Raw genomic sequence first — 22,777 nt, forward strand, 5'->3', positions numbered from 1 at the left:
TTCTAAAATTTTCATGTATTCCTAACTTCTATAAACAGATTAATCTTTCAGACTACAAAAGATTACATGAGAAGATTTAACTGGGAATTTTCAGTTGAGAAAACTACATCTGTTGGGTCATGTTAAATTTCATATATTTTGTTAATGTTTTTAAATTTAATTAACTTTTCAAAATATGGAAAGTTGTAAAAGCACCTGCTATTTGTGTGCAAATATAGTTATTTAGCCAGGTTTTTGGAATCATCGCTCTGATTCTCAAATCCCATTACACCTGTGTAAATCAGGAATAAATCCAATCAAATCAGTGGGAGTTACATTGGTGTAATATATGTTTAGGTGAGAAGTGACCTCATGTTATTCACTACTGAACTTCCGCAGAAGCCTCTGCACTGGTGAACATATATTTTTTTTCAGACTTTTTTAAAATGATGCTCAGATACTCAGTAGACCAGACAGCCTCTGAATTGGATACATCAGAGTTTAGGCACTTTATAAAATGCAAACTGAGAGCCAAAGTCCTTTTGCTTGTCTTCTACAAACAATCCCATTGCTTTAAATGGGACTACATGCTTGAGTAAAGTCATAACAATTGCAATTCAAAAAAGACATTTGATGTACTAGCTCACTTTCAAACACTGTGAAATGGAAAAAACTTCAAAGTATACTGTGACATTTTTTCATTATTTTGACCATCTCTAATTGTAATAGAAAGATAAGCACCTCTATAGAATATGGCTCATGGCAGAAATGTCCTTCGCTATAGTGAACTGTAAGGCCAGATTAAAAATGTTTTAGATTTGGTACCAGGCAAGCCCCAAAAAACACTGAGAAAGGACTTCCATGGTTCTGTGTGCTACTCCATGTCATTGGTGCTTTCACTGAATCAAGCCAATAGTGAGGTAACTTCTAAAACAGTTCTTACATTCACTGAAAGGACAATGTTTTGATGTCATAGTGACAGGAGAAACACATTATTTCCATTCAACTTACACTCCTATGCAATTGCCATTGCTGAAGTAATTCTGTGATATATCATTCACCACACTGTTTTTACAGCCTGTCAACTGAAGCAAAGTTACAGGCTCCCCAATTTCAGGTAACTGTCCTGATATGTCTGTCCTTCTGCACAAATACATCTGAGCACATTCTTTAACATAATGCCTCCAAAGACAGTAACCAAGTTTGTTAATGCATCACATACAACTTCAAATCTTGTAGTTCTATAAACTACACCTACCTAATCCCGCTGGATAAATATAATAAGGATGTAGTAGAGCCCCCCCCCCCCCGCCCCAAATCAATAGGATCAAAAAGGTCTCCTTTCTGTGACATCGCTTCAAAGTCTTCTGGTTTTTAGAACAAAACTTCATTTTGTGGTGGAAGGGAGATGAGTAAGAACCACGATAATACAAACAGGCCAAACCCTTCCAAAAGGCCACAGGAAACAGACGGTGTTGCAGTGAATAAACAGCTGAGTTCACTGATATTCTGATGGGATTGGCGAATCCTCCAGAGGAATGGCAGTGCATTCTCTCATATCAGTATCCGAGTCGCTGGGTGGGAGAGTGGTATCATTAGGCTCACATGGGCAGCAGCTCACTCCTCCTATCCGGCTGCTTGGTGGATACTGCAGGAAAGCACGGAAGTCTAACGATAGCACTATTAGACGGTACAGTTGTAACATCACAACTAAGATATTCTTAGCTGTGAAAAACACCAGCATCTGATTGATTACTTTAAAATAGCTCATCAGTATCAAACGTAAAACGAGGAAAGGGCCATCTTGTATGAAGAGGCTGATTCCAATGTTCCACAGGTCTGCACTGTGTCTGCACAGCAGTAAAGTGGGGACTCTCGTAGATGACACAGATAGTTTACAGCCAATATGTTGCACTGTAAATAAAAGACATTCTGTGTTAATGTAGCACTCTGAAACCTAGACATGAAAGGCTGAAAGGGCAGCTCAGAGGTAGAGTAGATTATTAGTGCACTAAACTATCAATCCTGCAGGTCCAGGTTCAAAATAAAGTATGCCCAGGGCTTGATACAGCAAATCATGTACTTCCCTCTTAAGAATGTACTTACAGTTAAGTATACGCTTAAGTGCTTTGCTGAATAGGGCTTGAAAACAATATGGTCTCACTCCGTCCTTGTTGGACACTTGTCCACATCACACACCCACCATACAGATTTGATATGACCAGTAACCTCCTTTCAGTGATGGCACATGGCTCACACAGCCGGCCTTGTATGTTAGGGTTAGGATATACAGGATGGGAGGTATGTACAGTGCTTACAAACAGTATGAATGACTCTAGTCATTGCTATCTATTTCTGGTTTTATGGGTACTAAATCACATGGGTATATCTTAACTTGTATGCACGAGTCTTCCTTAACCTGATGAAAACGTCTCGCTAGCTAACTTAAAATGCTTACAGTGATATTGCACCTGCAAGGCAAGATAATATCTAGGGGTCACTCATGATAAATATGGTTGTCTAACATGAAAAACTTACCGCTGAAATTAGGTTATTTTGTTTAGATTGCATAATTTTTAGATTTAATTAGTATCATAAATCATGACACATTCAGTAGAAGAACTGTATTGTTTGTCTCTTTGGATGTAAATAATTCGGTCAAGAATGGAAAGCAAACCTCTTAGAACAGCGGAGCACTTCATTTGAATTCGTTAGAGAAACAAAAGTTTCTGCATGCAGTTGCTGAATTTTCTATGCACTTGTGCATCATCTTGAAACACCCTGCCTTGATGCAGCTGAATGTCATGTGCAGCACTGACATAGCCCTTTGTTACAAAGCACAGTGGTGCAGCCGTAAAAAGTAAATATTTTGTGTCTCACTCAAACAGCTGTACAGAGGTGTGATCGTTACAAACTTACCTTCTTAAATAGAATTGTCACATATGGTAAATATTTTAAAGAGCATACATATACTCTTTCCTTTAATTTTCCACTGTGAAATGTAGGGAAAGAAACAGAATAGCAATGACAAGGAAAAACCTGGAATACATGTTGCTTCATTTAAATTAATGCTATGATCCTTTAAGGGTATTTGAATGCTTTCTTGAACTAGAGTGGTATTTATTTTTGAAAGAATACATTGTTAGCAAATCTGTATCTGCAAATCTGAATGTGACACATCTTAAAAGCTCCTGCATCAATCTGTAGCATCGAGCTGTTAAAATGAAACATTAAAACATGGAAATATTGCCTCAACCTTAATATTTAAAAAAGCCTAATATCCTTTGTAAGAAAATGGCTCCAGAAAAAGTCCCAGAAGAAAAAACTGATTGAGCTATTTTATCAATTTTATATAAAAACCTGTTGAAAATAATTCCTGCTTGAGCTGATGGTATACATGAGATGCAGCTGAATTGTAGACTCCCAGAAAAGAGGGGTCAGAATAATAGATGCTGATATAGGGAGATGTCCATTATGCCTCCCTGCACCAGAAAAGCCCTCTCTGCAAGAGGATAAAATCACCCTGAGGTAGGACCATTTATGATGTTTCTACTACCTCCTTTCCTTGGTGTTCAAGCCAAGGATGAGCAGCGTAATACTTTTATGGTTTCCAGAGAAGCTCTGTGGACTGGAGCCACCGAGTGGGGGAGTGTCTGGCCACGCCCTTTTCTCAGTCAACCATATCCACTTTATGGGCTATTCCGGCCTTATGTTAAGAAGAGGACATCCCAACTCAGGGGCTCTTTGCCATCGTCTACCCCAGTGGGAGCCAGCCTAGTTCCAGGAGTGGCTCTAGCCCCAGGGTTTATAATTAAGGTTCTGTCAATTTTTCCATTATAATGACACAATCACAGCAGATGCTCCTATTTAACACATTCAGCAGCAATTCCAGTTTGCCTGGAAACAAACAGTGTATATTAAAGAGATCACAGTTCAGCTTGAAATAAATCTTCCTTCAAAAGAAAGCATACTTATTTTTCTATGCTGATGCTGAGCTTCCTTCGAATAACGCATCATTGTCTTTATGATGTGAATTGCCGACCAAAAGCCCACAGCATAGTCTTTGGCAGTGGTGTTTGCTTTCACTCACATAGTGCTGTACGTGTGCACAGCCCTGAGACATGCTCATCTCTGAAAAAGCTGTTTTGCTGATACTAACCTGCAAGATCAAGTGGAAACTGCAACATACTCCAAGTCCACACACAAAGAATTGCATAAACAAGAGCATGGTTATGCCTAAAAACAAACAAAAAAGTGAGTAAGTGAGCTGTAGCTCACGAAAACTCATGCTCAAATAAATTGGTTAGTCTCTAAGGTGCCACAAGTCCTCCTTTTCTTTTTGCGAATACAGACTAACATGGCTGTTACTCTGAAACCTAACTAATTAAATGAACCCCCAAACAATTTAGAACACTGTCACTTTTAAAAGGATTTGGAGCCCAACAGTACAGCTAGTGGGTTCATGTGTCATTCCAGTGGAATTCTGGAGAAACCTGGGGCAACTCCTGGTGGGAATCCCTACAGTTGGTTTGCATTTTCCACCTGCTTGAGCTGTGTGATTTAGACCAAACCTCAGAGTTAAAACTCAAGAGTGATCAGAGTATGGAAATAAATTCTGAGGTTCAATGAGGAGAAGATGCCCTACCCTTCTGGTGATTTCACATCTTCGTTGAGCTTGAACCATCTTTGTTACGTAGGGAGAGCCTGCCCTGTTGTTAAATAAGTTTTCTGTTACAGGTACAGCTTAGTTGAATAGTGAAAAAAGAATAATGTATGGATATTTTCAGGGACAAAAGTGCCAAGTTCAGTTCCCCATTATTTGTGGGGTCACATTCTTTATGAAAATTCAGATAACTGAGTATCTCTGAAGATGTTTCTAAATCATGCTAATTATTATTCATCTGAAAATTCACATTGGAAGCAGATTACTCTCTCCTCTCCTATTTTAAAACCTTGTCACCCACTCAGGGAGAAACCATATCAGGTAACCGAACATGCAACTTGGATAATGAATAGCCACGGCAAACTGTTTGCAAACAACGTACAGTCTGAAAAGCATCTGATTTACAAGACAATCAAGATTAGCTTGTGAACAAATCACTAACCAAAGGAGAGGCTCTGTTTGTAATAAATAGTTGGAGTAGCTCTAATTGTATGTATTGTAAACAGTGTGTGCTAGTTACTCCATTTTCCTGGTTGTTTGAGTCCTTTCCTTTTGATGAATGTGACATGTTTCATTATGAATAACGTCCTATGAAGCGGATGGGAGCTACTTGTCACCTCCATGGAGGCGCAGAAGAAGATAAAAAGTCCTAGACAGTAGCCATCTCTTGACATCTCTGAATAATCCAGTTGCAGCAACCCCAAATTCACACAGATTACAAAACTTGAAATGGAACAAGAAAGTCTTCAGTATAACCTTGGATACAAATGATGTACTTCAGGAAATATTACTTACCTTACATTTTCTACTTCCAAAGTCTCGCTAGTGAATTCAAGTATGTCTGCTGCAGTTCCCACAAACATAAGCAGCAGCTGTGACAACTGATCACGGGTGATTTCACCACCAATGGGAAGAAGCCATCTCCCTATTATTAGTAGTAGTAGAAAAGTCTGGTGGAGTCCTAGCGTCCATACAGTTTCGCACACTGTGGAGAGCTGGGAGACAAAAACTCTAGCCTATTGCAAAGACCAAAACAACAAGAAAAATAATGTAACGATAGGAACATGAGATGATCTAGCTATAAAAACTTATCTCCACTGAATGCACCTTCAATTCAACTGATCATGTTAGCTCTTTCTTCAAGCAGAATTAAAGCAAACCCGTTCATGCTGCTGGTGTGACTCACTCAATGGACTGCCAGACTGAGTTGATTTATCTCTTTCTTTTTCTTCCCTTGTCTCATTGTTCACTTAACTGTTATACTTTGCTCCACCGTAACTCCAAAATTGTTGAACTCAATTTTGTCATTCTTGGGGAGGAAGGAAATCCCTTCAGACTCAGACCAATCCTAGCAACAACATTTAGAGCACAAGCACCATCTACACCAATCCCTTTCTATAAATGACAATTTTCATCACACCACTTTGCAAAACTGTCCTGTGCAAGGGAGGTTCACTACATAGACCCAAAAAGTGCTATCTTATCTGTGTGCCCCTATATATCATAAGGTCTATAGATTGAGTAGAGAAAGGTATCCCACCGACTCAATTATGTGATGATCTGCTCCCTCATTTTTGGGAGTGCTCTCTTTTAATTGATTGAAGTCTTCTCTGTTGCTGATACTCTCCCATGTTTGTTCAGTTTCATTATTGCAAAACTATAATAAACACAAACATCATACACTTAGAAAACATCATGGGGCTGGAGGAGAATTCTTGAATTTTCACCCAACAACTTCATCCTAGACAGACATCTCCTTCCTTCCATTCCAACATTTAATCTCCCAATTTCCCATTCCTGTTGCCTTCGCCGTACTTGCATTATACTCCAGCAGCAAACTGTAAGATGCCACTTGCTCACCCCATTTGCAGAACTTGAGCCTCATTTGCATGTTGATCCCAGTCTCAGCAAGCCCACAATGGATGTCACTCCTGAAGCCCAACCTCCTGTGATGGTGTGCTGTGAATTCCAAGCCAACTAGCTCTGAGAGAGCCTGTGGTTCTACCTGTTCATGTATTAAAATACTATGTAATGCCAACACTGTACTGCACTTAGTTTTACTTCTGACGTTTGACGCTGACTTGCTGGATTAGTAAATACAGTGTGAGTGTAGGATCCAGACACTGCAGCAGAGTTCTAGTAGTACAGTAAACATTTTTGTTCAGAATCTAGTCAACTGCCTTTTTATTAGCCTATTTTAATAAACATATTAGAAACAAGAGAAAAATGACAGGTATCCATTTACTGCCACAACCACTGGTTCCTTTCCCCCCGCCCCCTTGTGTACTATAAGCCTGACCATTTTCTCTTTCTGCATCAGAAAACTCCAATGCAATATCATTTAGAAAGGGAAGGGATTTCAGTACAACTATCATTTTCCCTTTAGGACTATGAGTTCTGTGGCTTTCTCTGTGATTATCAATAGTGCCATCCTATTAGTTCATTTATTTCATAATTCACATAAGTTTGAAGGGACCTGCTAGGGAGCCCCTAAATTACTACTCAGTTTTGTAAAACAGAGTATTGTAGATTTTCTATATTGTGTGTGTTGTTGAATTTTCTAGTAACTGCCAGTATATTTTAGCAGAATCAAATATGTCTGATATAGGATTTGTATGATCTTAGTGGGTTTGTGTGCCTAACTTTATTGGTCCAGTTCTGCTCATTTGCACTACTTTACATCTGGAGTAATGTAACTGATGTCAGTAGTATTACTTCCGATTTACACCAGTGTAAGCAAAATTTGGCTCCATTCTCTGTAGTTTCATTGTCCAGGAGAGCATTCAAATACTGCAAAAATGACACCTTGCAACCTAGTTTGATACAACATATGGCCACCTTCCATGCATGGGTGCAAAATCCAGCGTTATCGTGGAGGGATAGATTTCTGGGTGTCTGCAATGGGTAGAAAAAAAGACTTTTTACTGAATTAGGAATTTTTTATTTACCCCATAATCATTGGGTATGTAGAAAAATATCTGTTCACTAACGGTGAAATTCTCCCATTGTTCTGGGGGCTGACAGAGCATTCCCCATTTTGAAGACTTAAGTGGTGCATGGGTCTAGTGCTGAGGTGAATTTCACTCTAGAACTGGACTCAACACCATTTGCTATATGGTAGGGAAACCTCTGTAAAGTTTTGACTTCACTTCATAATGCAGTATGCTGTAGCTCTCTGTAATATGCCACCAGTGGTTCCAAAAATATCCAGTCAGGCTCCCTCTGATTAGAAGGTAAATCAGGGTTAAGGCTGACAGCTGCATTCTAATCTGAAGACAGGTGTGGCCTATGCTTTTGGGGCCGGGGTGGGGGGACGAGACTATTTTCAAGACAACTTTCTCTTATCCAGGGGACCTGTCTGTAATTATTCTGGTTGTTTCATTTCTCCTTCCATAAGATCCCTCAGAGGAAGAAAAGATAAACCATTTTTTCTGGCAAGAGGCTATTTATTTCTATCTTCCAAGGAAACTCCTGCTGTAATTGGTGAAATGTCAGGACTAATTAAGAAACAAAGCTATGTGCTGCTGTGTATCCCCTTAGAGCAGAAAAGCACCTCTTTGCACTCTTTGAGCACATACAGCTCTGACAGAATGTAATGAAGACAAAAAAACCTTGAAGTTACTGAACTTCAGTAAACAAATCTTCATTGCATGGGGCTGGGGTGACTAAAGAAACTACTATGATGCAGGGAGCAGATATTCAGTGACTCTTATTATTGTCCCTGGAGCAGACTGGATATGATTTTAAAAATCTATCTTCCTAACAATCCCTAAGCATCTCATTTCATTCTACTCAAAAACAAAGCTAATTAGAAAATCAAACTCCTCAGTTATTGAAGACTTTAATCCCATCATATTTCTGCCAGACAGGCCCGGATGATTGTTTTCTAGCATGCTCATCGCATCAGTGTAGGAGTTAAGAGTGGGATTCACAAAGGTATGTACAGTAAGCACCTAACTCCCATTGATTTTAATGGAAGTTAGTTGCCTAAATAAGAATCCCACCATAACTTTTTCTGCACCAAACAGACCGTTTTCCAGGGAGTGCTAGGGATCTATATGCTAGTACGAAGGCAACATCTTCCAAAAAATACCTGAATTTGAGGTTCCACTTTTCCCCTTTACTGAGAATGAAGCATAAGTGAAGCACCTCAGGTACCACTGTGCAGTAATTGTGGACAAATGCTGTAAATAGAGCCCCTTCCCCAATAACCTGGAAATTCAGAAAAAAGCTCTTAGGTTAGCTGTTTGGATTATTTGTGGTGGGATAGGGGTGGGGAGTTTCACAGGGAGAGAGTTTAACATAAACAAGGGAAAAGAACCATGGATGTTTTGTATCTTATGAGAAGGAAGGTAGACAGAGGTATTACTGTGGACATGTGACATGAACAAAACAATGAGACACGAACACAATGTGGTTAAATGAGGAGGCTGCAATTTTATTTAAAGCTATTGTCTAATTGGGTTAATGACTCCAAAGTACCTGGGAGGGTTGTTTCAGTACACATCTCAACAGACACCACTGGCCTGGGTGGGACTATAACCTGAGGGTGAGTGTGAAGGCCATGCCCCCTCTACACCCTCATGCTTGCCAAGGAATGGTGACTAGAAACCAGAGTCACAACACACTTCCTTCCTCCCACTTGGGGTAGGAGCCACAAACTATGCAGGACATAGAGGCAAACCCCACTATGCATGACTGTGCTCAGGGTCAATGCCCAAGCAACCCACTGGGTTACAGGGAGCTTGAATCAGACTATTTTTAATTTATCTATGGCACTAGAACTGCTAAAGATGCACCAAGTGTAATGTAACCCCTGAGCCCAGACCTCTTGGATGCCAGGTGGAGGGTGAAAAACCCACCCAGCACTTTGCCAGTTTTGCCATGTGGGAAAAATCCCTGCCAGACTCCATCACCAGAGATCCAGCATGTACATTAAGGGGAGGGCTGAAACAGGGAGCCCACAGTGGCTGCCCCATCTGGACAGAAAGCTGTATCAATGTCTTCACTCTGCATTGTCACCAAATGGGAGCCAATCACAGAGCCATACCGCCACCCTGAATTGTAGTGGAATACTAAACTGTAGTACACTGTTCAGCCGCTAGGTGGCACAGTGTGTAAAATATCTTATCTAAGCTAACTTCAGCCATACCTGGCAGAACATTAAAGGATCTTGTCCTGAACGCATCTGGTGTGTAGCTCTGAGAAGGAAGCTCAGTCTGTATCTGGTACAGGAGCCTGGGCTGCTAGGAGCAGCCCAGCAACCTGCCATGTACATGACACGCAGCGCAGTAGGTGGGACAGGCCCAGAACCCAGGCTCAGATGCAGAAGGTGGAAGGAAGTGATGGGAGGATAAGAAGCAGCAGCAGCCCCACCACAGTGAAGGAAAGTGGGGAGGAAAAGGAGAGGGAACATGTGGAACACTGCCTCAGCTGTTCCCACTTGAGAGAGCTCCTCCCTCTCCCCCCACCCTAGAAGGTATCTCAGCAGCTCCTGGCACCATCAAACTGCAGCCTGGCGAGTAAGGTGAGAACTGTCATATTGGGGTAGGGATGAGGAAACAGACCATACATGCAAAAGCAACTTACTCTGTCCGTATCGATCTGGGTCCCTCTTTCTATTTGTAAAGCTATTTGTGTTTTAATGTGAGCTTTTCTCCCGCAGTGCTAGACTTCTCCTTCTGAAGAATTCTGCCCTGACTTGCACTCCTTAGTCCATATTCTGGACTAGATGTGAGCAAATAGTGGACAACTATATTTGTTAATATGTTCATTTAGTCTGAGTCCTGATTTGATTACATTTGTGTCTTCTTCTGGCTCAGTTCTCTGGGAATATTTACGAAACTGGTGTGTGTTCACATGGAAGTTTGGGGAAGAGCTGTTCATTTTACAAAGTACGTACAAGCGTGAATGGGAGCATTGGCGCCAGAGCTATTCGCCCAGCCCATCTATCCACTATATACATGCAATTATTTAGTGGGAATATGACACTTATTTAGTGGGAAACTCCTGCTGCAATTGGTGAAATGTCAGGAAAAAGAGAAAATTGAATGTAAAGCCTGGCAGGCAGTGAATAAATCTGGCTTACATCTTTCTTTCTCTGTCAGGAAGGAACTCAACTATTTTTCAGTATTGGATCTATATACGTAGCTAGATGTAATTCTCTTTATTGTGCAAAAAGGATAGGAAGAAATTTTTAAAACCCTCAAACTTCCTTGGCTAACTTATTTCCTACTTTTTTTTCTTCCTAAAATGAGATTCAACATCCCTATGATTTCTTCACATGTTTTTCCTACAGTCAAACCTCAGAGTTACGAACACCTCGGGAATGGAGGTTGTTCGTAACTCTGAACAAAACGTTATGGTTGTTCTTTCAAAAGTTTACAACTGAATGTTGACTTAATACAGCTTTGAACTTTACTATGCAGAAGAAAAATGCTGCTTTCCCTTTATTATTTTAGTAGTTTACATTTAACACAGTACTGTACTATATTTGCTGCTGCTGCTTTTTTTGGTCTCTGCTGCTGCCTGATTATGTACTTCCAGTTCCAAATGAGGTGTGTGGTTGACCGGTCAGCTCATAACTCTGAGGTTCTACTGTATTTATAAACATTAAGTGATCCAATCAAGGAACAGAAACCATATCGTGATCAGTTATAGGCCAAATTCTAGATTTTAATACTGCAAGGAGCAATTCCTACAGCTTGTAAAAACCCTATAGACTAATTCAGAAAATTCCTTTTGGGATTGCAGACAGTTTGCAAATGGAATTAAGGGCCAACTAATAAACTTTTCACAGTGTCATTTGACCAACTCTATTCTGGACCCACTGCTACAAGGGGCAGAGTACCCTCAATTGCCACTGACTTCTGTGGGAGTTGAGAGTTTTGAAAACTCCAAGGGAGTGCTCAGTACCTCACAGGATTGGGCCCCCTGAAGCAACAGACATACCTACGGGGCTATACTGTAAAGAATGAAGTTGACGCTGGAGACCTTCATAGTCTGCTGCTATGGAAATACATGTGATGCTGCCAATTCTGCACTATGACTTGCTTGCAGGATTAAACGTGAAGAGAAGCTGGACCGTGACTAGGGCCCTACCAAATTCATGGTCCATTTTGGTCAATTTCAAGGTCATAGGATTTTGAAAAATTGCAAATTTCATGATTTCAAATATTTAAATCGGAAATTTCATGGTGTTGTAACTATAGGGGTCCCGACCCAAAAGAGGGTTGTGGTGGGGGGGGGGTCGCAAGGTTATTGGAGGGGTGGGTCGTGGTATTGCCACCATTACTTCTGTGCTGCCTTTAGAGCTGGGTGCCTGGCCAGCAGCTGCCACTCTCCGGCCACCCAGCGCTGAAGGCAGTGCACGAGTGCAGAAGTAAGGATGGCAATACCATGACCGCCCTATAATAATCATGCGGCGACTCCTCCCCCCTCCCTCCCGCCCTGCAACTCCTTTTGGGTCTGGACCCCCAGTTTGAGAAATGCTGGTCTCCCCTGCGAAAGCTGTATAGGAGAGGGTAAAAGTACACAAAAGACCAGATTTCATGGTCCACGATGCGTTTTTCACAGCCACGAATTTGATAGGGCCCTACCCATGACATAAGGGAGGAGACTTGTTTAAATATAGTCTTTTGTCTCCCGCAAAAATGTCAGGGCAAGTGATGAAAAACAAACATTTACTTTATTAGTAGGATGATATATCAAGTTGGATCTAGCATTAAAATCATACTTAAATATACAGAGTAGAGCTGAGCAAACAATTGTTTTCTTAGTTTGGTGGCCAAACTGAAAAATCCAAAATAAAAAATTCATTTCAGGTTAACTCAAAATTGAACTTTTAGATTTTTTTTCTTGCCACAACAAAAAACCCCCCCCAAATTACATTTTTCTTTTGTTTAGATTTTGGGTGTTTTTTACCCCTTCTTAAAGATAAATCTAGCTAAACTTCTACTGAAATATCACTTCAAAATGAAAAGTGAAAATGTTTCATATCAAAAAAGCTAAAACAAAATGTTTTGACACTTTTTTCATTTTTTTTCATCTGAAATTATTTGCCATATTCTACCCAAATTTGCAAATAGTTTGTCACCCCAAAGCTGCGTTTTTTAATAAACACATTATTCATCCACAAAACTTTGCCCATATGTAGTACAAAGCACTAGTTCTGTCCGTGGGGTGGATTTAGGTTGCTTCTTAAACTGTTCAGGGTTGTTTAAAATAAATATTTGGTTGGCACATCTTGTAACTTCTTTTGTACTGAATGGAAATTTACCTTTAACCTGGCTGTTGCTCAAGTACACGTGGAGTATGAGTGAGCTCTCTGTGAGCCTGATTCAAAGCATTGAAGCATGTGTATAAAGTTAAGCATATACTTAAGTCATTCTCTATTCAGCACAGCACTTAAACACATTCTAATGTGGCTTGCTCAATTGGGACCTTAAGCTTTAGGAAGAAAACAGGAATGTCTCAAATCTGTGTTTTTACAGATTATAATATTTGTCAGTTTTCTACCTTGCTATTTAATTCACTGATTTTACTGACTAATTTTTTTTACTCAACATAGTTCAATCTGACTTTATACCATAACCCTCTATTAAAAAAGTGCATCCCAACATGCTTTAAATCAGAGGTCCTCAAACTGTGGTCGGTGAGCTCCATTCAGGTGTTCTGCAGATAGTTCCCTGTAAGGTGCATGCCTGGGCGGCTGCACACAAAAAAATAGTGCTCGCAGGTGTGGCTCCACTAATTAGGTGCCTGGACCCTGGAGAAGACACACATATAAGGTGAGGTGGTGGCCTTGGGAGGAAAGAGGGGGCAGTGGGGTGAGAAGAGGGGGTGGGGGGAATTTGGGGTGTGCAGGGCTGCAGTGGCCAGAGAAAGAGGCAACTTTCCCCAGCTCCAGGGCTGTGGCTGCTGGGGAGAGACCCCCCCTCCTTCCCAGCCTCAGCTCATGGGCTGCTGAGGTGGGGGAGAGAGGGAGAGACCCTCCTCCTTCCCAGCCTCAGCTCTGTGGCTGCCGTGACGGGGGAGAGAGGGCACATCCATCACATTAGGCAGGTAAGACTACTGATATTAAAATATGAGTTGTGGGCTTTTATTTCTAGAATAAAAAAACATCTATCATTAAGGTTTTTTTTTAAATATATATAGCACTTTTATCCAAAGCGCTTTACAATAGTTAGCTAATGGTTCAAACAACATTTGGAAAGATCATTAAGTGGTCTGCCATGACCCTCAGCAATTTTCAAGGGGTCAGTGGGGAAAAAAAAAGTTTGAGAACCGCAGCTTTAAATAATACAAGGCACTGTCGATATTTCACATATCTGATATATATACGTGTGTGTGTATATATTACTTATGCTCATTCCTGTGATATTTATGGAAGCAAAACTTGCATGCTCTTCAGTGCTAGGGGAGTACATATTAAATTATGCCCTAAATAATTACCACTTTTTGGGGGGAAGGGCTAATGTTTACTTTCAGGGATTCAATCTGAGAGCAAAATCTTTAATAGTATTTACTGCCTCAGTTACCACAAAACCTTTTTATTGTGTATTCAATAAATGTGCTATAGTTGTTGCACAATTGCCTGGTCTTTTTCCTTTTATTAAGAAAAGGCACAAGATATTTTATTATTAAGAGTAGCACTTGTGACTGGGTGCTACATTTTGGCCTAATTATTAACAAGACTGATGTCCTTCCCTGAGGTCTTGGTTTGAATCCATTAGGTCATATGTACTTTCAGAATCCTCTATCCTTCTCTTCAAGAATAACCTGAACTATTTACTTGATATACTCCCACTTTAATTCAGAGGAGCAGTATATCAATAAAATACAAAGTATGCCATGTTGTAACATCATTCTGGGACATAATCTCCTGCCTTTGACTACAGAATTAGCCTGTTTCTTAGCCCAGAGTTAACGATTACAAATGTTCTCAATATCCACTTTACCTGTTCACAAATGTTTAGGAAGATGTGCCAAACATGAAGACAATAAATTCTTGCTTCTGTGTTTAGAAAGAGCCTCAGGCAATCTCAGTGCAAATGCAATTTTGAATATTTGATAACGTTTCTCTGTGATCTAACAATGTTTCAGAGGAGAAAATGAGGCTCTGTGTTTGATTAATCAAACTTATTCATTTTCTTTCTATTGCTTTCTGTTAACAATCCTCTCAGGCTCTTCTGAGGACGTTCTAATGCAACTCTTGGGGCTAAATCCTGATCCATGCTAAGCCCCATTGTGCCACTCTGGCAGTGCTAAGGGGACTTAAATATGCTCTAAGTGGGGAGATGACAATCATCCAACACTGAGGAATCATCCGCTGATTAAGAGCTGGCTGATTTAGCCTTGTTCTATGCTCTGTTGTTCCCCCCCTACCTGGCATAGGGGGTGCACCAAGGATAAGAGGGAACCTTAATGCTGCTCTATACTGACTAGGGCTGGAGCTGGCATATAATTGGCTTTAGGATTGGAAAGCTGCAGTTGACTCATTTGCAGCTTCCCCCACCCACTCACAACTACCCCTAGCTCTTCCTTGGTGCAGCTGAGGATTCCACTCTTGAAATGTAACGTTCTCATAATCCTCATGAATAACAAGAGGAGTTAGCCTTAATAGAACACCTTTAATCCAGGGATTTCAAAATGTTTTACAAAAAGGGGTAAGTATAAGTATCCTTTTTTTTAAAAAGAGAAAATAAAGCATAGATAAAAGTGGCTTTCCAAAAGTCACAAAGGGAATCAACAGCAGAGCTAGGACTAGACTCCAGCTTTCCTGCAGGCAGGCCCTGTCCCTGTCTGCTTCATCACATGTGTAGTAGCTCTGGAGACTGGCTCCATTATTTAATCAGAGAGCACAGAAGTCAGTACATCTCTGGTCAGAGGGCCAGCAGGAGGCCTATGCATCACTTAACTCTACTTAAACCCTCAAATAGGGATAAAGTGGGACATAGGGGGTGAATATCATCCATCAGGAGTACTGGGTTGGTAGTTACTATGTAATCTTCCTAACAGTAGTGGGCAAATATGCCTCAACCTTGACTTAGGTAGGACCATGGTACCTGACTGCTAAGAACTGGACTGGAACCAGTACTGTATTTTACCTAAGCCACCAAGCAGCTATCTGACAGTAATGCCATTGCCAGCCTAAGTTGGGCTCAGACCAGTAACCTAGAGGTGCATGGCTGTATATCATTTATCTTGAGACTTCCAGTCCCATTCCCATCAGCAGAATACCAAAGAGATTGGTCTCAGTCAGCCTGGCAAGTAGTGAGTTTCATTAAATCAAATTTAATGAAGTGCTGCCAATTCAACATTACCAAAAGATGTTACTAGAGTTGGAGCTGGATTGGTAGAGTCACCAGAAAATGGAATGAAGAATAGGAATAAGACCTGGCAGACTATGAATAAAGGAATCAGTTTCCAGATATTTCCTTCAAGGACCACAAGAAATACCTGAGTTTCACGATGAGTTTCCAGTAGCCATAATGATGGTACTGTGCTAATCAGATATAAAAATATTGCTGGAGAAAACCTGTGAAGAAAACGAAAAGATAGCTTAGGTTACAACACTGTATGAGCACCACATATATCCTACTATTTTCTGAGTGGAACATTCAGAATGTTACTTTTCAGTGTGAACTGTATTTAATAAGTGTTTTGTGAGTTCTGCCATATGGAATACAAAAGAGAGGGGTAACTGCAACCAACACTTTAACAGCTGCCATTCTCACTGAATTCCTAATGCAATCAATACATGTATGTCTTAATACTGGTTTACTAGTAAACTTCTCAAAGATTAGGTTAAAAACCTTTTTCAAAAACAAAATGAAAGTTTCTCTTTTAATTCATGTATTTTGCCCACTCAGTTCTGCATGGAAGTGAGTATATAAAAATCTCTTGCTGAAGTCTCTCTTTCTGATCTCAACCATTGGTGTAAATCAGGAGTCACTCCACTGAGTTACACACGGACTGATCTCAAACTACTTTTACACCTGTGTAAGTACAAGGGTAGAAATATCCTGAACCAAAACAAATGTTTCCTCCCCAAAGAAACCTTCAACATGGACTAAAACTGTTTATAAAGATACTGGCCAGATATGCATGTCACTTACACAGAAAGTTCTGTAACCTTGTTTGTTACATCTACATAGTGCTTCTGCCGACGTTCACAGGCTGAAATTGTGGAAAAGCAGCATCACTTGCCCCATAACCTCAGCCGTGCAGAACACAATGCCATCCACAGCCTCAGAAACAACTCTGACATCATAATCAAAAAGGCTGACAAAGGAGGTGCTGTCGTCATCATGAATAGGTCGGAATATGAACAAGAGGCTGCTAGGCAGCTCTCCAACACCACTTTCTACAAGCCATTACCTCTGATCTCACTGAGGGTTACCAAAAAAACCTACACCATTTGCTCAAGAAACTCCCTGAAAAAGTACAAGAACAAATCCGCACAGACACACCCCTGGAACCCCGACCAGGGGTATTCTATCTGCTACCCAAGATCCATAAACCTGGAAATCCTGGACACCCCATCATCTCAGGCATTGGCACCCTGACAGCAGGATTGTCTGGCTATGTAGACTCCCTCCTCGGGCCCTACGCTACCAGCACTCCCAGCTATCTTCGAGACACCACTGACTTCCTGAGGAAACTACAATCCATCGGTGATCTTTCTGAAAACACCATCCTGGCCACTATGGATGTAGAAGCCCTCTACACCAACATTCCACACAAAGTTGGACTACAAGCCATCAGGAACAGTATGCCCGAACATGTCATGGCAAACCTGGTGGCTGAACTTTGTGACTTTGTCCTCACCCATAACTATTTCACATTTGGGGACAATGTATACCTTCAAAGCAGCGGCACTGCTACGGGTACCCGCATGGCCCCACAGTATGCCAACGTTTTTATGGCTGACTTAGAACGACACTTCTTCAGCTCTCGTCCCCTAATGCCCCTACTCTACTTGCGCTACACTGATGACATCTTCATCATCTGGACCCATGGAAAAGAAGGCCTTGAGGAATTCCACCATGATTTCAACAATTTCCATCCCACCATCAACCTCAGCCTGGACCAGTCCACACAAGAGATCCACTTCCTGGACACTACAATGCTAATAAGCGATGGTCACATAAACACCACCCTATACCGGAAACCCACTGACCGCTATTCCTACCTACATGCCTCCAGCTTTCACCCAGATCACACCACACGATCCACTGTCTACAGCCAAGCTCTAACATACAACCGCATTTGCTCCAACCCCTTAGACAGAGAAAAACACCTACAAGATCTCTATCAAGCATTCTTACAACTACAGTACCCACCTGCTGAAGTGAAGAAACAGATTGGCAGAGCCAGAAGTTACCTACTACAGGACAGGCTCAACAAAGAAAATAACAGAACGCCACTAGCCATCGCATTCAGCCCCCAACTAAAACCTCTCCAACGCATCATCGAGGATCTACAACCTATCCTGAAGGACAATCCATCACTCTCTCAGATCTTGGGAGACAGGCCCATCCTTGCTTACAGACAGCCCGACAACCTGAAGCAAATACTCACCAGCAACCACACAACAGAACCACTAACCCAGGAACCTATCCTTGCAACAAAGCCTGGTGCCAACTGTGTCCACATATCTATTCAGGGGACACCATCATAGGGCCTAATCACATCAGCCACACTATCAAAGGCTCATTCACCTGCACATCCACCAATGTGATATATGCCATCATGTGCCAGCAATGCCCCTCTGCCATGTACATTGGTCAAACTGGATAGTCTCTACGTAAAAGAATAAATGGACACAAATCAGACGTCAAGAATTATTCAAAAACCAGTTGGAGAACAATTCAATCTCTTTGGTCACTCGATTACAGACCTAAAAGTTGCAATTCTTCAACAAAAAACCTTCAAAAACAGACTCCAGCGAGAGACTGCTGAATTGGAATTTAATTTGCAAACTGGATACAATTAACTTAGGCTTGAATAGAAACTGGGAGTGGATGGGTCATTACACAAAGTAAAACTATTTCCCCATGTTTATTCCCCCCCCTCCACTCCCCACTGTTCATCAGACGTTCCTGTCAACTGCTGGAAATGGCCCAGCTTGATTTATCACTACAAAAGGTTTCCCACACCCCCCTCTCCCCCCGCTCTCCTGCTGGTAATAGTTCACCTTAAGTGATCACTCTCTTGTTACAATGTGTATGGTAACACCCATTGTTTCATGTTCTCTATGTATATAAATCTCCCCACTGTATTTTCCACTGGAATGCATCCGATGAAGTGAGCTGTAGCTCACGAAAGCTTATGCTCAAATTTGTTAGTCTCTAAGGTGCCACAAATTCTCCTTTTCTTGTTTGTTGTGGATCTCTCTGTTTTGTCTTTCACTTTGTGTCACCTCTGCTTGCTTTGACACTTGTGGCATTCAGCTTCTTGAGCTGGCCATGTTTTCCAAGAACGCTGAGGAATTTTATCATACCGTCTACGCACACTTCTCCCTTTTTTGGTTCTTGTGTTTGTTGCTACGGTTTCCCAGTAAAATGCAAGTCAATACTTTCTTCATAGTCATTTTTTGGTCCAGGAGTTAGGTCCGATGTTTTGAATGAGCCTGATCCAAAGCCTCATGAAGGGATTGGAGTCTTTTCACTGACTTCCGTGGGCACTGATTCCAACCCTAGGAATCTAATCCTACTCCCATTAAAATTAATGACAAAACTCCCCTTGACTTCATGGGTGAAGGAGAAGCCTGAGGAAACTTACTTGGTTATCATTACTCCTGATCACTAAATCCTGAAGTCACATGAAACTGCTTGAAACAGCCTTAACTGTCTTTTCTCCATGATGATGTGACAGCAAAATTAAAGATGTTCACAGGTATAATAGGAAACATTAGCCCCTCTACTACACTTTTGTTAAGGTATTTCCTTAAAGCAGCCTTTTTTCGCTCAAATTGATTTTGTGGTGATAGCCCCTCACCTTCTGTTGCTCTGCAATTTAAGTGGTCTTGCTACAGCTGCTCAGGTTTTGGCTTGCAGTCAGTCCAGCTGCTCCACCCACAGTCTGAGCTCTACCCCCTTGTGACATCAGAATGCGATTGTGTGCAGATCTTCATAATATGACCAGTTCCTTTTTTTTTCTTTGACGCTTTGGTCAGCAGTGAAATAGTTAACAATGTTCACACTTAAATTATCATTGTTAGATTTCATAGTTAACACGGATTGAGGCGAGCAGAGCTATTGTTTCAGGATTTCTGCAGACATCACTCCACTAATTTACATTTTAAAAGTTAGAAGGATTATTTTTGCAGCTATAAGGGCTAAAGATTTTGGGCATAGGGGCTAAACTAAAGTTTATTTTCTGGAGCAAGAGAGAGCTGCCAGAGAAAAGTACCAGTTTTCTGAACTGCTATAAAATGGCTCAATCAAACGCCTGATGCTACTGCCTTCAAAACTACCCAGTTACTCCTTGGTTTTTTAAATGTATTTTTTTTTACTTCATTTCAATGTCATTGATTCAATTTTTTTTTTAAGTTAGATCATTTCAGAAGAGAGCAAAATAAGGCCTGGTCTACACTTTAAAAAATAGATAAACCTAGCTATGTCCCTCAGGGCTGGGAAAAATTTTGTGCCCCAAGCACTGTCGTTAGGTCAACTTAATCCCTGGTATAGATGCAGCTAGAAGACTGATGGAAGTGTAGTCATATCTTGAGAGTGAAGTAGTTCTAATTTCCACCCTAGAAACATGAAGCAGGTATAAAATGGAAAACAACTAGTATATCTGATATATTAGTGCTAGGAGGATATTTGAGTTTAGACTGTGAAAATTTTGTGGCTTGCCTCACAATAATATTTTGGACTTTTATAACATTTCACACAATGGTGTCAGCATTTATTATCATAAAACTATCTTTCTTTTTTTTTTTACCTGTTTATTTACTTTCAGGGACATGTGGCTTGAGTTTCTACACATGGAAGATCCATAATAATACTGGCAGATGCAAAAACTTTTACCTCTGCTTATACAGAGCTGTTGATTTGGCTCACTCTTTAGATCAGGGGTGGGCAAACTACGGCCCACAGGCCAAATCCAGCCTGTCAGGACTTTGGATCCTGCCCACGGGATTGCCACCCCTATGGCCCATGGGCCCCGCAGCACTCCTGGAAGTGGCTGGCACCACGTCCCTGTGGCCCTGGGGGCGGGAGGAGAGGGGCAGAGGGCTTCGCATGCTGCCCTCGCCTGCAGGCACCGCCCCCCACAGCTCCCATTGGCCGGGAATGGGGAACCGCAGCCAATGGGAGCTTCGGGGGAGGTACTCGCAGGCGAGGGCAGCGTGTGGAGCCCTCTGCCCTGCCTTACCCCAGGGGGCACAGGGATGTGGTGCTGGCCTCTTCCGGGACTGGTGCTGGGCCAGAGCAGGCAGGGAGCCTGCCCTGGCCCCGGTGTGCACTGCTGCCACCCCGGAGCCGCTCCAGGTAAGCAGCACCAGGCCGGAGCCCGCACCCCTCCTGCACCCAAACCCCCTGCCCTGAGCCCCCTCCCACACTCCTCTCTGCACCCCTGCCCTGAGCCCCCTCCCACTCTCTGCACCCCAACCCCCTTGCCCTGAGCCCCTTCCTGCACACCGCACCCGCTTCCACACCCCAACCCCCTGCTCCAGCCCTACATGCAATTTCCGCATCCAGATGTGGCCCTCGGGCCAAAACGTTTGCCCACCCCTGCTTTAGATTAATGAATCACATGGGATATGGACAGAAGCAAAGTCATCCTGTTTGTATGAGCACTTTCTAAACACATGTAAAACCCTCGTCCTTGGGCAAACTGTGGTATGTTTTTAAGGAATCTTTGTCTCTCACCCACATTCATTTATATTGAAACATTTTCAATGCAGTAGCTCCCATATTTAACTTCAGACCGATTAGAAACTGAAATACTGAGCAGAATCTACAGCATACCAAGCCAGTGGCTTGTACACATCTTTATTTGTTGATTGTCAGTTCAGGGTAATCATTGTTGCAGCCAGCACTGATGAGGAATAATGTTCCAGGAAAACTGTGGCTATCAGTGAGACTAGCAGAAGGAGGAAGTTGCTGGAACTATAGCATGGAGCAGCCTGCTTTCTCTGGGATTTTTGCCCCTTGCACAGTTGCTACCTGACAAGCTGTTGCTCAAAAAGCACCCAGATTTTCTATCTGTGCAGATTATAGCAAAATCTAAAGGAGTTATGTAGTTTTTCTTCCTAGCTATTTCAGCACTCTAGATCAGCAGCACTAGAACAAAAATGCCTTGCATGAAACTCACATTTTCCAATGCTTTCCCTGAGAAAAGTTTGATCTCCAAAGAGTCTGATGCAAAACTACCCTTTTAAAAAGCTCTTTGGGATTTTGCAGTGGCTTGTCCAGAACCCTACTGCCCCCCCAAATCCCATCTATAAACCTACTGTAGCAATTGATGCAAATATTTCTGAAATCTCAACACAGACAAAGCAAGAACAGCTTATGTAGCAGAGTTAAAGTGAGTCTCAGCTCTGAAATAAAATAGCAGCCCAGCTACAGTGAGCCTCAGATCTGCAATAAGTGTACATGCAAAGAGCCAAAAGACACCCTGAAGGAGCCAAAGGGATATGCTCACCATTTGTAGCCTTTGCCTTGCTTAAACTTGAGGGTGAGCCCAGTTTCCAGGCACAGGAGGAGGTTGAGCAATGCCAGTAGCCAGAACTTGGGTTCCTTCTTCACTTCAGTCACCCTCCAAACCCCGATCAGAGAGTGTAGAACAAAGAGCAGCCTTGTAACCAGGGCATTGAGCAGCACTAGCAGCTCCATTCTCAGCTGGCCCCCCACCCCCTCTCCCAGTACTGCGGGGGCCCAGTGCCTTTTACAGGCGATGGGAAGTTTCCCTGGGAATAGCTGATATGTGTATGCACCACAAGCAGATAGACCTTTCCTCTTGTTCCATCTCGACAAAGGGGCCCAGTATAACAAAAAAACTGCATTGCCCCTCCCCCAGACTTCCTGAAAACTCTTTAAAAAAAATCAAAACCAGGCTTTTAAACTATAGTGCTGTCCAATGCAGGACTCCACACAGCACTGGCTGATCTCATTGAGTCACAGG

General features: G+C 41.9%; 1 protein-coding gene across 2 annotated transcripts; it reads right to left on the bottom strand.

Moving 5' to 3' along the window:
* Window positions 1-1,324: 1,324 nt before the first annotated feature.
* On the bottom strand, window positions 1,325-22,644 carry TMEM26 (transmembrane protein 26). Of its 2 annotated transcripts, XM_074959952.1 has the most exons (6): window positions 22,298-22,644; window positions 16,103-16,181; window positions 6,183-6,299; window positions 5,438-5,658; window positions 4,139-4,215; window positions 1,325-1,893 (listed from the first exon to the last, which is right to left on the bottom strand). In XM_074959952.1, exons 1-6 carry the CDS (start codon window positions 22,486-22,488, stop codon window positions 1,478-1,480), a joined length of 1,101 nt encoding a protein of 366 aa, XP_074816053.1. In that variant the 5' UTR covers window positions 22,489-22,644; the 3' UTR covers window positions 1,325-1,477. The 2 variants fall into 2 exon arrangements, with proteins under 2 accessions (XP_074816053.1, XP_074816054.1); XM_074959953.1 differs by lacking the exon at window positions 6,183-6,299.
* Between the last annotated feature and the right edge of the window lie 133 nt (window positions 22,645-22,777).

The sequence above is a fragment of the Natator depressus genome, chromosome 7 (assembly GCF_965152275.1).
Source record: "Natator depressus isolate rNatDep1 chromosome 7, rNatDep2.hap1, whole genome shotgun sequence".
NCBI classification, from domain to species: Eukaryota; Metazoa; Chordata; order Testudines; family Cheloniidae; genus Natator; species Natator depressus.